Raw genomic sequence first — 12,953 nt, 5'->3', positions numbered from 1 at the left:
TCCAAGAAATGTATCAGTTTTTTAAAAACCGGTTCTGCAGTCAACAGATGACTGTGGCTGCTTTTCTTCTGAGGAACTATGAGCTCAGCGTTAAAACAAAAGTAAAGATAGCTATTATTACACCATGGCTCTAAAGACACCTCCACCACCTACCAGGGCAGATGGACACGTCACTTGCTTAGAGGAAATATCTGATAACAAAACAAGGAAATGTCTTGATAAAAAGTCATTGTGACTGATAAGAGGAAACTCAAGTAATGAGAAAACGATATGACTTTGAATGGGAGGGCACTTAAGAGGTAGAGTTTAACGTGTCTGCGTTTGTGGAAGAATTTACAATCAGGCAAGAAAAGCTCCAAGAGTTTGATCTACTGATCCAAAAAAATATATTTTTTTCAATAAAGTCTGATAACCATCATCTCTAACTGCAATTTTTTAGCATACAAGTCCCCGCCCCCATCACACACACACACACACACACACACACACTATTGAGGAAGAGAAGGTACCAAATGGAAAATCCAGAGAAGACTGAGTTGGGACACGCAGGTTTGTTGTATTTAATGAGAAAGTTTCCATGTGGGTTAAAGTTAACATCACCAACTGCTTTTTCCACTCAGTTTCCCAGCAGAAAGTCCAAAAAATCCAGTGCCCTGCAAATCTCCCATGAGTGTCTGTAAAAAAAAAAACCTGTGTTCATTACTGGTCACTGGATTGGCAAATATGTACCACAATGCATTGCGTTATAAGAATTTTTCATTCGAAAAAAATTTTTTTTAATTTATTTTTTTATGTATTTTCCCAAATGTAATCTTTAGGAAACAGTGGATTCATAAATACTATTCATAAAATGTTTGTATTTATTAGGTTTTACTTCAGGAAATCTGTGATGTCATGTTTGACATTAAAAAAAAAAATATATATATATATAATAGTGAGAATGATGTCTGAATTGCTGTTGAAATCTAGGGCACTAGATGATCCTGCACTACATAGTTTTTCAGTAGTGAGGAGTAGGAAAGGAATTCAGACATGGCCACTGAAGTTCCTCTGAAGGTTTATTCCTCTTCTCCTTCCTTTATGCAGGGACTTTCCTCCCCACTGCGACCCATTGCTTTCTCATTATTGCTATCAAGGAAGTAAATTAACACCTTAACCCTTGTGCTATTCTATGACCCCACCCTCACATTGACGTGTTATTCTTACCATGAAAAAGGTGGAAAAAGGTGGAGAGGATTTCATGTAATCCATGGACACCAGTGAAGATCACAAATCATTGAAGAAAAAAGGTTCTGCGCACTGTCAGGTGGGTCTAGATGACCCAACTCCCAATGTCAAAGTACCTAGGATAGCAAAAGGGTGAAAAGTGTGTTTAATGTAAGGTGATTATCTGCTATTATCTGTACATAAATAAAATGCATTTGTATTAGACAGGTCTGTATGTAAACTCTCAGGAAATGATGTGCTTTTTTTTCTGTTTTAGCACCATCGCCATCATTTTTTATTTTTAATTAGTACTCCAATGAAACACTTTCTGGGACTACCAGGTGCCGTAAGTTATTACAACCACACGGGGGCACTCTTCACTGTTTTGATGCACTTGTCCCAAGTCCGGCTAAAGGTTGAGGGTTGGATCAGGAAGGCCATGACTGAAACCAAAGGGGAATCATAGGTTGTTTTGCTAAAGTATGTTTTGGTGTCCATCGTGGCTTTTTTGTGACACTGATTAACCTCATAGATCTACTTCAAACAAATGACACAATAGATTGAAGAAGCAGAGGGAAAGAGTTGTTGTTCCTTCTTAAGGAAGTTGTAAAATTAGTAGACGAAAACTCAATTGTCTGAAATACTGTACCTAGTCGGCAAAATCAGAAAAAATACTGATTTGATGCAGAATGTGTCACAAAATATGTCCAGATTAACAAATAAAAATAGCAGGTTTCCAAAGAAATGCAGAAGAATATGCTATTTTAGATATACTATCTTTCCTAAAGAATCACGCTAAAGCAGCAGCTGTGCTGAGGAAGAAAACTCTTCTGGAGAGCAAAAGATTACAAGAACCAGAGCCAATGTGAAATAAATGGAAAACAACAAAAATAGGAACTTAACCCTTGTGCTGTCCTAGGCACTTTAACATTGGGAGTTGGGTCATCTAGACCCACTAGACAGTGCGCTGAACCATTTTTCTTCAATGATTTGTGATCTTCACTGGTGTCCATGGATTACATGAAATCTTTCCACCTTTATCCACCTTTGCCAGGGTAGGAATAACACGTCAATGTAAGGGTGGGGTCTTCTAAGATAGCACAAGAGTTAATTAAAACAAACAAATACACTTAAAAAAAGAAATATGCTAATAATATGAAAACAACACGAATTCTAAGAAAAAAAATCACTAAAAGCCAAAGGAGGAAGCCAAAGTCCCTGGAGAAAATCCACACATGCACGGAAACAACATTATCCACATTTACTTCCAAAACAAGGAGAATGACCGCCAGTCTAACTGATCAACATTTGTTGAACTTTAAAATGACTAAAAAACATTTCAGTCAGACAACTCATGCAGTATAGAATGATTTATTTTCCATATTTCTTTTAGTTTGGCATAAGGCTCCGTTCAGATGCAATAAAACTAGATCTCCATAGAAAACTTTGGATATAAAACTACCCCTAATGGGGCTCACAGGGGGAAGCCGGGGGGGAGGGTGGGGCGACAAACTCGGCGCTCGCGGAAATGGATGAAGAGGGCATAGAGCGCATACCTGGTTCTTAAGGTGAGTTAATTGGGGTTGTTTTTTTTGTCTTAAATCATGTTTTTCTACTGTCAATGCATGGAGTATGGAGTAGAAGGATTTTGATTCATTTTAATATAATAATCTCCTTGAAACAAAAAAGTCTTGACTGTACTGATTCTGACAAACGTTTGGAAAGGGCAAAGAGCAAAGAGAAGTTAAACCAATTTAAAACCTGTTCAAATAACTTAAATGTCTAAAAGCAATGCTTTAAATCTTTGCAACAATCAAACAGTTTGCAATGCAGTTTTACCAAAAAAAATAAGTCCCAAACAAATATAATTTTTGCCAGACAGAGAAATATTTTATCCAAAATACATTTGTATTAGTCATTTTCCTAAGATTTAAGATTTCAACACAGTTATTGTCAGAGTTCCTCTGCTCCAGGAAGGGAAATCTTTGTCACATTTTGAGCCAATTGTATTATTATCTGTAAAACATGACACAATGTTTGATTTTATGAGCTACAGTAAATTATATTAACGCTGTAATATGTCCCCAGACATCAGGTCTGCAGTGCTCCTACGTCCTCACAGAACCACTTCCAGATTAAATCCGGGTTTAGTCTTTTTTTTTCCTAATGACACTGAGCACCTGTGAGCTTTCAGAGTTTATCTGTTCCTATTATGCTAGTCCTCATAAAAGTAAATACATTTTAGATGTTTTTGCTTTTAACCCTGTTAATCTGCTTTCCAGAAAAAACAACTTTGTTGAAGTAAAACTGAGTGGAAATTTTTTTTTTACTTTTTTTGTTGGGCCTTAAAAAACTCCTCAGCTTTTCAGAAAAACTCCCAAGCTGGGTTTTTATTCCAACCTCAGCTTAGAAACTTCCAGCTGATAAGACATACTGAAGAAACTTGAACATTTGTTGAATGAAAAAAACTTTCAGGCTTTTCTAGGACTTAGAGGGGATTTTCTAAAGTTAGAAAGGAACCAAATCTGCAGTTTCTTTACTTTTTTTAAAAAAAAAAATCTTTTTTTTACCTAAGCAGAACAACACACACAGCTTTAGTTTCACTGATTAAATCGCAGGATAAAATCCCAGATGTGTCCAGACTAAATTTGGGCTCAATCTAAAAAAAAAAAACATGGTTGAACCACAGATGTTCAATCCCAACTCAGAAAAGGCTTTGTTTTTGCAAGCATGCATAGTGTTACATTGTGATTCCAGCTAATCCTGTAAATCTGCACTGACATGTTTTCTCCTCTGGGATCAGATTAATCACCTTTTATGAGTTTTCTGCAGTTCAACCCCGACCGACAAATTTCTGTAAGATTTTGAAGCAAGCAGTAAGCAGAGCTTTTCCAGCAGGGTTTTTTTGAATATAGACTTTGGTATATCTGTAGACTTATTGCAACCCTGATAAAGACAAGACAAAGCTGTTAAACTTTAAATCAATAAATCAAAATTTCATTTTGTGGCCCAAAAGACTAGCAAGCATTTAGGAAAGGATCATTAAGCTCAACTCACAAGACTATATGGATGAAAATATATTGGTTGGTACTGAGTTGATCAGCCCACATGGTTATCTTCAATTTGTGAGCTTATAACAGTAGGTCTGATAGGTTTGCCTTGCAAAAACTGAACCATTATAAAAAAATGTTTTATGAGTCAGTGCCATCTTGTTTGCTGTGATGCACTGTGCAACCCACAGTCTGCCACCCCAGCATAAACTGATCTCCAAGGCCATCACTGACCTTAGAAAAGAATGCTTAAAAAACTGCTAACCATCCTGGATAACTCCATCCATCCCCTCTACCTGGACCAATACAGGAGCACATGGACAGCAAGACTAAGAGCCCCATTAAATAGAACTGAGCACCACAGAAGGTCTTTCCTCCCTGTGGCAATAAAATTGTATAACTAAGAAAACCTGTAAACTTCACAAAACCACCGGACAGCATTTAGTATTCATTTTACAAACTGCTAATATGCACTGAACTATATTTGTATCATAACTTTGTCTTTGTTTGTTGCATGTTAAAATGTGTTGGTAGGAGCTCTATCTTACTCTCTGTCTTGCAATAAATATAATCTTATGAAGAACATTTTTCAATAGAAAAATAAACTTTGAGGAATCTTGTCTAAGGGTGTATTCAGACTTGACATATATGGTTCATGTAACCCTTGTGCTATCTTAGATGACCCCACCCTTACATTGACGTGTTCTCCTTACCATGACAAAGGTGGATAAAGGTAGAAAGATTTCATGGACACCAGTGAGGTTCACAAATCATTGAAGAAAAAATGGTTCAGCGCACTGTGTGGTGGGGTCTAGATGACCCAACTCCCAATGGTCTAGTGCCTAGGATAGCACAAGGGTTGAAGTAAAGCAGAATTTGTTTCCCCTCGATAATCCACTGCAAATTTTCAGTCTGAATGCAGCGGACCCTGGTCCAGGAACAGGAACCGCTCTCTTACCCAGCTTTCAAGGTGGTCTTGGTTTGTTTCCAATTGGACTGTGTTTCTGTTCGCTCCGAGTTTCCTCCGTCTGAATAGGCTCCGTGCTCAGAGCAGAACAACTGGACCAAAGCGGCCACCGTAATCAGTGTTTACGGGATGTAAAAAGAGAGCCACGGACAAACGCAAAGCAACGATGCAACAGCAACTCATTCAAATATAGTCGGAAGAATGCAGGCTCATTAAAACAATTTTTAACGAGATGCAGGTTACAAGATGACATGGATTGTTTTCCCAACAATCTATAAGTGATAAACAATTATGAGCATACCTTCCTAGCTATCATCTCCTTAGTAACCGCCTAGCAGCACGCCTCTGCCGGACCAAAGTAGCAAATAAAAAGTGTTGTACCTGACATTAGTACAGATTTTCCAAAACTGGTCAGCGAAATATAAAGTTTGGATAAGTGAATAATCCCAACAAGGATTGCAAATTGCAGGACTTCCATTTCTCTTCCTCTCATTGCTTTGGCCTGCCTGTGTAATTCTGGCCAATGACTAAAGAGAACTTCAGTCATCTTCAGTCTTCAAACTTCAGACTTTCTTAGGGAAAGTTGATTGAAGACAGTCAGAATACAGACCAAATGCAAAGTTCAGGACCCGATCTGGACCAAATTAAGCAGACTTGGTCTGTGCAGGCAGACTTTTCGAGTCAGAATTCACCCCTGGTGACTAAAACTTATTTTGTAACTAAAGAATTTTTGGTAAGACTATTTTTCTTACCCCACTGGCTGCATTTCTTTATGAAAATCGGCCAATGGGATGAGAATCTTTAACTTATTTCTACGGGCCTGTTTTTGTATGAAGGACTCCTTTTACGTTTTAACAGTGTAGTGTCTTGATAGAATGTATTGGTACGTTCTTTTCTGTCACAGACTGTTGACTGCTCTAAAAAATGTCAAAAACAACAAAATCTAGCAAAAGGGCAGAAGAGAATGAAAAGGGATTTTTTTTTCGAATTAAGAGGAATTCCAAGCCTTTCTTTGGATATGTGGCCACCTCGAGTACGGGTAGGGGAAACGCAATATCCAGAATGTTATAGTATTGCAGGTCATGCACAATCTGAGCAGACAACAAATGTGCTTTAACACAGATTAGGTGAAAACCTCTTCAAACCAAAGGTGACTTCATAAAATACATTTATGTAACTCAAACCTGAAACCGGACCTCTTTTACATAACAACTATAGGTTTCTTGCTGTGTATCAGTAGCGTTCATGTCATTTGCAAAACTATTTTAAGGTTGAACAGTTCAGAGGTTAACAGAAATATTTGATCAGGCTCCACCCCTTATGAGGCTTACCTGACTAAACTTCCTTCTTCCTTATTTCTACAGAAACTCACAGATGAAAAGGTAATTTTGCACCAAACCTCTTCATTCTGGAGACCTTTTTTCTGATCCAAACGCAGACTTCAGTCTTCATCCCAGAGCAGTCCTTCAAACAGCTCTGCCACACGTGAGTCACGCTTCTGCTGTTTGATCAATAGAAGAGTGGAATTTTCCTTTCATCTCATGTTTTTTCCCAACCAAGCCGCACTTTTGATTAATAAAATATTAAGATTGACTAAACTGCAGAGTTCATCAGTTATAATACTAAGTTCGAATAAGAGCTTAATAGGTGATTTATGACAAAAAGCTCAACTCTAAACCGCTCAGATTAGGTCCAGCTATTCTTTCAGTTCAGTTTTTTGGGGTTTCTGAGTAGAATTTTAGAACAAAATGAAGTTATGCGATCAAATATTATTTTCAAGTTTTAAATTCTCTTCACGTCTCTTTAAAGAACAGGTTATTCACCATTCATCTGCTGCTCTGTGCTCCGACTGCTCTTTCAGTTTCACTCAGAGAAGAAAATGGCCTCCAGTTCAAAGGATTACTGCTGTTCGGTCTGCTACGACGTCTTCAAAGACCCTGTTCTTCTGTCCTGCAGCCACAGCTTCTGCCGACTCTGCCTGACCACCTGGTGGACACAGAAACCAAATGAGTGTCCACTGTGTAAAACAATCTCACAGAACAATAATCCACCTTCTAATCTGGCTCTGAAGAACCTGTGTGAGTCCTTTCTGCAAGACCAGGACCAGCGCGCTTCAGAGGTCGTTTGCAATCCACACTCCAAGAAACTTGAGCTCTTCTGTTTGGATCATAAGCAGCCAGTGTGCATCATCTGCAGAGACTCAAGAAATCATGTGGGCCACAGCTTTATTCCCATTGATGAAGCTGCACAGGAACACAGAGAGAAGCTGCAAAAGAGCCTGGACAGCTTGAGAGATAATGTGAATAAGGATAATGATTTAATAGAGACAATTGAATGCGTATTAATAGGTAATCAATTATCTCTGAGTGAAGGAGAGGAAAAGATCAAGAGGCATTTTAAAGAGCTACACCAACTTCTAAATGATGAAGAGGAGGCTGGCCTAGCAGCTCTGAGAGAGGAGGAGGACCTTAAGAGACAAGTACTAAACGCTAAAATGACAGATCTAAACAATGACATAGAAACTCTTAAAGATATCGTGGAGGAAACAGAGAACGCACTGAGAGCCGACGATGTCTCATTCCTGAACACCTACAAAGCTGCAGAGGACAGATTGCAGTTCTGCCTCCTGCTGGAAGATCATCAGCTTCCAGAAGAACTAGTAGTAGACTTGAGCAAACATCTGGACAACCTGCCTTTAACGAGTGTGAGCAGCAGGTTAAATATAACGTCATAAGGAAATCAAGCAAATATGACCAACAATTGTTTTATTTGTACGAAAGAAAAAAAAACACTGTCTTCATTTTGCAATGCTACGTTCACACCAGGCGCAGAAATGTGTGTTCTAGACACTACTTCTAATATAGAGTCTATGAAGACGCTGGTGTGCGCCATTCGGGCATCTCCTTTCAAAAATGTCACAATTACACATCACTATATACATTTTTATAACAGTTTTAGGCTCTAAGTGCAAAACACACAACCTTTGAATGCAGGCTAAAAGTTCCACCTGTTGAACTTTGACATATCAGGGACTCGGATTTGGTAGTGACGTATGGATGTTTTTATCTGTGTTTTTTTTAAATTGATCATGATCATGGAGGAGAAATTAATCATTCTGGTTTGTGCCCGATAGTCCATAGTCTTGCACTGGCATCACATGCCTGGTGTGTACGTAGCATAATGCTACATTTGTCAAAATCGTTCAACATCTGTTATTTTTTTTTTTTTTTGTGTTTATATGAGTTTACTTACACAACTATAGTTTCTTAATAACTGAAATTAGGGTTTTTGTATGTCTCTGTATTTTTCTGTTCTGTATTTTAATGGTTTTGTAGAATTTGTTTATCTCATCACTGTTGGACTTTTCCTGTGCTTGTGGTGGGTTTTTTAACCCCAAAAATGAGCATTCACTGTTTGACTTGGAGAATCTTCCATTTGTTTTACCAATGTGTGTGTTCATCTTCTGTGTTCGTGGATCATCTGAATCTTTTAGAAACACTGCAACACTGTAATTTATGATGGGGGGGGGGATAGAATAAAACTAAAAGCTAAAAAAAATTAACTAACTTGTGTTTTTCTTCTGTAAATTATAAAGTCAAACATGGATCGGGATACTCATTCTGAGTTTTGAAGAGATAATTAACCCGTGTTAAGGCCCGTACACACCGGGACGAATATTCGCCAGGCGTTATTCGCCACGTTTTTTGTGTTCTCACCCAGACGATTTTCACTGACGATGAGCCGAGCGAACATGCAATTTCATTCCCTGACATTAGATGGCGCTTAATGTAAACAGAAATACTCCTGTACACAAGGTGGCGCTGCGCAACTTTACGCTTCTTAAAGTCGCTTTTCCCTCAGAAGAAGAGAGCAAGTATTTACGCGCTTGTCAGAATCATACAAAGAAAACATGAATATTTCAAGCACCAGTTGCTCCAACTGGTGCTTGGTTCGGGGATATTTTAGAATGTCCCTCATTATTTCTTCGCTGCTGTGTAGACGCTACTCGGCGTCCATCTTCTTCGCTGGTATGTGTGTTCAGCAAGGCAGTTTTGTGTTTGAGCGCCCCCAAGTTGTGTTTTACTGTAACTTCAGAAGCTCCAGACACGTGTGCAAAAGCGCCATTCTCATTGGTCGAATAGATTTCGACGCGACGCGTCGAAAAAAAAAAACGAACCCGAGGCGTTTTTTTTTTTGGACGCTTTGACGCGTGGCGTTTTTTCGCGTCGGTGTGCACACTCTCATTGGTGCCCTTTGTTTAGTCACGAGGCGTTAAACTTCGCCGGCGAAATTCGTCCCGGTGTGAACGGGCCTTTATGGTGTTGACAATTTGTCAGAGAGATAAAACAAGTGTTCATGCAACATAGAGTTTTGTGTCTGAAATGCCTCAGTCACAACAGCCCTTAAGGCTGGATGCGGGCTGTCTTCGGGTGAAAAATGGGCAAATCTGTACAGGGCACACAGGTGGCTTGTACAAAACTCTAAGATACAAAACAAAAATAATCATGCGCATGTTTTTCTACAGCGATGCTGTGGGTGACAGGTTGTGGCAAACACTTGAACAACACGTGGTGAATTAGATGAGAAGTGGGCGTATCATGCAGATTTTTCACTTTTTTTAACCTTCCCCGAAATCTATGCGGGTGTGCATACTAGCTCCTTACTAACTGCATGCAAGTGCTGAACGCACAGGGTGTGTATGAGATACATAGGTGCACATAGAATGCCCACACAAATCTCTTGAAGTCCCTGCCTCTGTTCCTGTGGGTTTCTCTTGCTCCACCCCTTTCTCAGCTGGAGCCACTTCCCTCATCTGGACAACTGCATAAAACCCAGTTTTCCCAGCCACTCTGTGCCAAACTGTTGTTTCTGCCTTCCTGCCTACCTGCCTTTCTGCCCTCCTGCCCTCCTGCCCTCCTGCCCTCCTGCCCTCCTGCCCTCCTGCCTGCCGGCCTAGCTCTCCTCCTGACTCCAAGCTCTCAAGAAATTGTCATCCACCAATCTGCTGTCTATTTTTTGATCCATCCAGCCTGCTCCTTAAAAAACAATTCACTTTGTCAAATTTCCAAATGTCTCCAACTGTCAGGCACAAGCACTTATCACTTGAACAACACTAATGACAAGAGTGCAGCTTTAGGGCACCGTACAAAAGGATTAACATATGTTATAAGTCTCTGCAGTCCAGGCAGTATGGAGCATGGGCAGTTGCACCCTTGCTACCTCATCGATTAGGATGTGGTGAGGCTGTTTTTAAGGGTGTATTCATACTGGAAAAATATTTTTTTTCTGGAGTGAGTTGGCTTCCTTTGTTTCTGATCGAGTCCCGAACCTTTAGTTTGGTCTGTATTCAGACTGTCATCAAGCGGCCCGTTCTGTTACAGACCAAAGCTTGTGAACAAAACCCTGTTACTGAGCATCTCTGCAGTCATTGGCCAGGAACTATGAGGGTGGGGAAAAACAACAAGAGAAGGACGAGCTGCACTTTACAATTCTTATCTGGACAATTAACCCTTGTGCTAGCCTAGGCACTTTATAACTGGGAGTTGGGTCATCTAGACCCACTAGACAGTGCGCTGAACCTTTTTTCTTCAATGATTTGTTATCTTCACTGGTGTCCATGGATTACATGAAATCCTCTTCACCTTTATCCACCTTTGTCATTTTAGGAATAACACGTCAATGTAAGGGTGGGGTCACAGGATAGCACAAAGGTTAACGTATTAAAACTTTATATTTCGGTTATCGGTTTTGAACGTCTGGAACACTTTACTTCTTACTTTGTTACGGTGGAGACATGTTGCAAGGCGGTTACTGGCAAGGAGACGTGCCGTGTGTGCTTTTACTCAGAGGATGGTAGCAACTGCAGTGCTGAGGAGACAATGGGTGAAGGTACGCTGCTGAGTACTCATGACATATAGATTGTTAGGAAAACACGTAACAAGAGACAGAAAAGCATGTAAGAAGCATTTTCAGCTTGGTTAAAGTCAACGCCCTAACAAATAAAAGGTTGGACTCTTTTTTTTTCTGTTTGATAACACAGCAGTTGTTGCTTTACATTTGTTCACGGCTCATCGGTTCCTTCATTCCTGCTCTGTTTATGTCACCTCAAAAGATGGGTCTGAGAGCGGTACCCCGTCCCAGACCAGGGTCCGCTTGAGTGCGTTCAGACTGAAATGTTGTTCTGGATTATCGGGGGAAATGAACTCTGATTCATTTTAACCCTTGTGCTATCTTAGATGACACCAGCCTTGCATTGACGTGTTCTCCCTACCATGACAAAGGTGGATAAAGGTGGAAAGATTTCCTGTAATCCACGGACACCAGTGAAGATCACAAATCATTGAAGAAAAAAGGTTCAGCGCACTGTCTAGTGGGTCTAGATGACCCAACTCCCAATGTTAAAGTGCCTAGGATAGCACAAGATTTACAACATGCTTTTGCATGTTGGGGGCAATGTCTCTGGACTCACATGACAAGGTGGTGACCCCACTGTTCAAGAAAATGGTTCTTTCAACTTTAGGGGGATTCACACTTAGCAGCTTTCCCAGGACAGTCTAGCGGGGCAGAGGACAGGACTTTTTTTCCAGAACCTTTTTCTAAATCAAGAGGAGCGGTGTAGTTTTTGTCCCAATTGTGGAACAGTTGATCAACTTGGATAGGCTCCAGCAACCTTGCACAACCTAAACAGGTTTGGGGGGTAGATCAAAAAAGCACACATAAAAAAAGAAAAGTATGAGATCTGCTGGGGGTTTTTTTTCCAACTAAACTGAAGTCAAAACTTTTACATTTGACAAAAGCTAACACAATGCTGAAAGTGCTTTCTTCTGAGAATCTCTGCTAGAAGAGTTCAATCTCTGCTAGTGTTTTCTTCCAGCTTGGTGGGTGAAGATGAAGCACCGAATAAAATCTACCCTCACACTCGCTCTGATTGCCGCCAAGGCTGTTTCCCTTTATCCTCCTCTTCTTCACAGACAGGCTTTTTCTTCCATAATGAACTGTGTTTGTGTGTGTGTGTGTGTGTGTGTGTGTGTGTGTGTGTGTGTGTGTGTGTGTGTGTGTGTGTGTGTGTGTGTGTGTGTGTGTGTGTGTGTGTGTGTGTGTGTGTAAGTATGGGAGAAGGTGAGATGAGTTGTTTGCACCATCCTCCTTTAAATCAAAAGTAGAGGGTAAGGCTGCACTTTAATCACGTTTCACACCGACCTCACTCATCTTCCTCTGCTCTTGTTTAAGGTCCATCCGTGCAGATCCATCAGCCTCCAGCAGACTGCTCCATGCCAGGTCTGAGGGCGCACACACGTTATGTAAAGTGACAAACAGAAGAGGTAGGAGCTCCTGTGGAGCTGAACATGTTTCTATCGCCGCTCGCACACACCACAGCTCTGGACGTTGGATCCAAAGATCTAAAGAACGACTCAGTCGTTGATTTAAATCACAGCTGAAGTCAATTTAGTCTCAACTTTAGATTTAATAAACCTGTGTTGCAAGTCCTTCTCCTTGGTAAGCAACATTAGGATTTATGTTTGTCCCGCCCATTTAAATAAAAATTCAAAAAGATAAAAGCCTTTTTAAGCAGAGCCGGCAGCTCGGGAGTTCACCTCAGTTTTCTCTGGAGCTGTGTGAAAACATTTGAAGTGGTGCAGCACAGATTACAACAGAGCAACAAAGAACATTTATTTTTAAATAAAGGCTTGTCATTATTTAAAAGTTCTTGGTAGAAGAAGTCCTGCAGA

General features: G+C 40.2%; 1 protein-coding gene across 2 annotated transcripts; it reads left to right on the top strand.

The window, feature by feature from the left end:
- The first annotated feature begins 6,205 nt into the window (after window positions 1-6,205).
- On the top strand, window positions 6,206-8,782 carry LOC105354112 (E3 ubiquitin-protein ligase TRIM35-like). Of its 2 annotated transcripts, none has more exons than XM_011475240.4 (2): window positions 6,206-6,708; window positions 7,085-8,782. In XM_011475240.4, exon 2 carries the CDS (start codon window positions 7,103-7,105, stop codon window positions 7,955-7,957), a length of 855 nt encoding a protein of 284 aa, XP_011473542.1. In that variant the 5' UTR covers window positions 6,206-6,708; window positions 7,085-7,102; the 3' UTR covers window positions 7,958-8,782. The 2 variants fall into 2 exon arrangements, with proteins under 2 accessions (XP_011473542.1, XP_078803643.1); XM_078947517.1 differs by having other exon boundaries at window positions 7,038-8,782.
- The last annotated feature ends 4,171 nt before the right edge of the window (window positions 8,783-12,953 follow it).

This window comes from Oryzias latipes, chromosome 5 (genome assembly GCF_053564925.1).
Source record: "Oryzias latipes strain Hd-rR chromosome 5, Olatipes_Hd-rR_3.1".
NCBI lineage: Eukaryota > Metazoa > Chordata > Actinopteri > Beloniformes > Adrianichthyidae > Oryzias > Oryzias latipes.
Note: the sequence above shows the minus strand (reverse complement) of the source record. Positions and strands in the feature narration are given on the sequence as shown.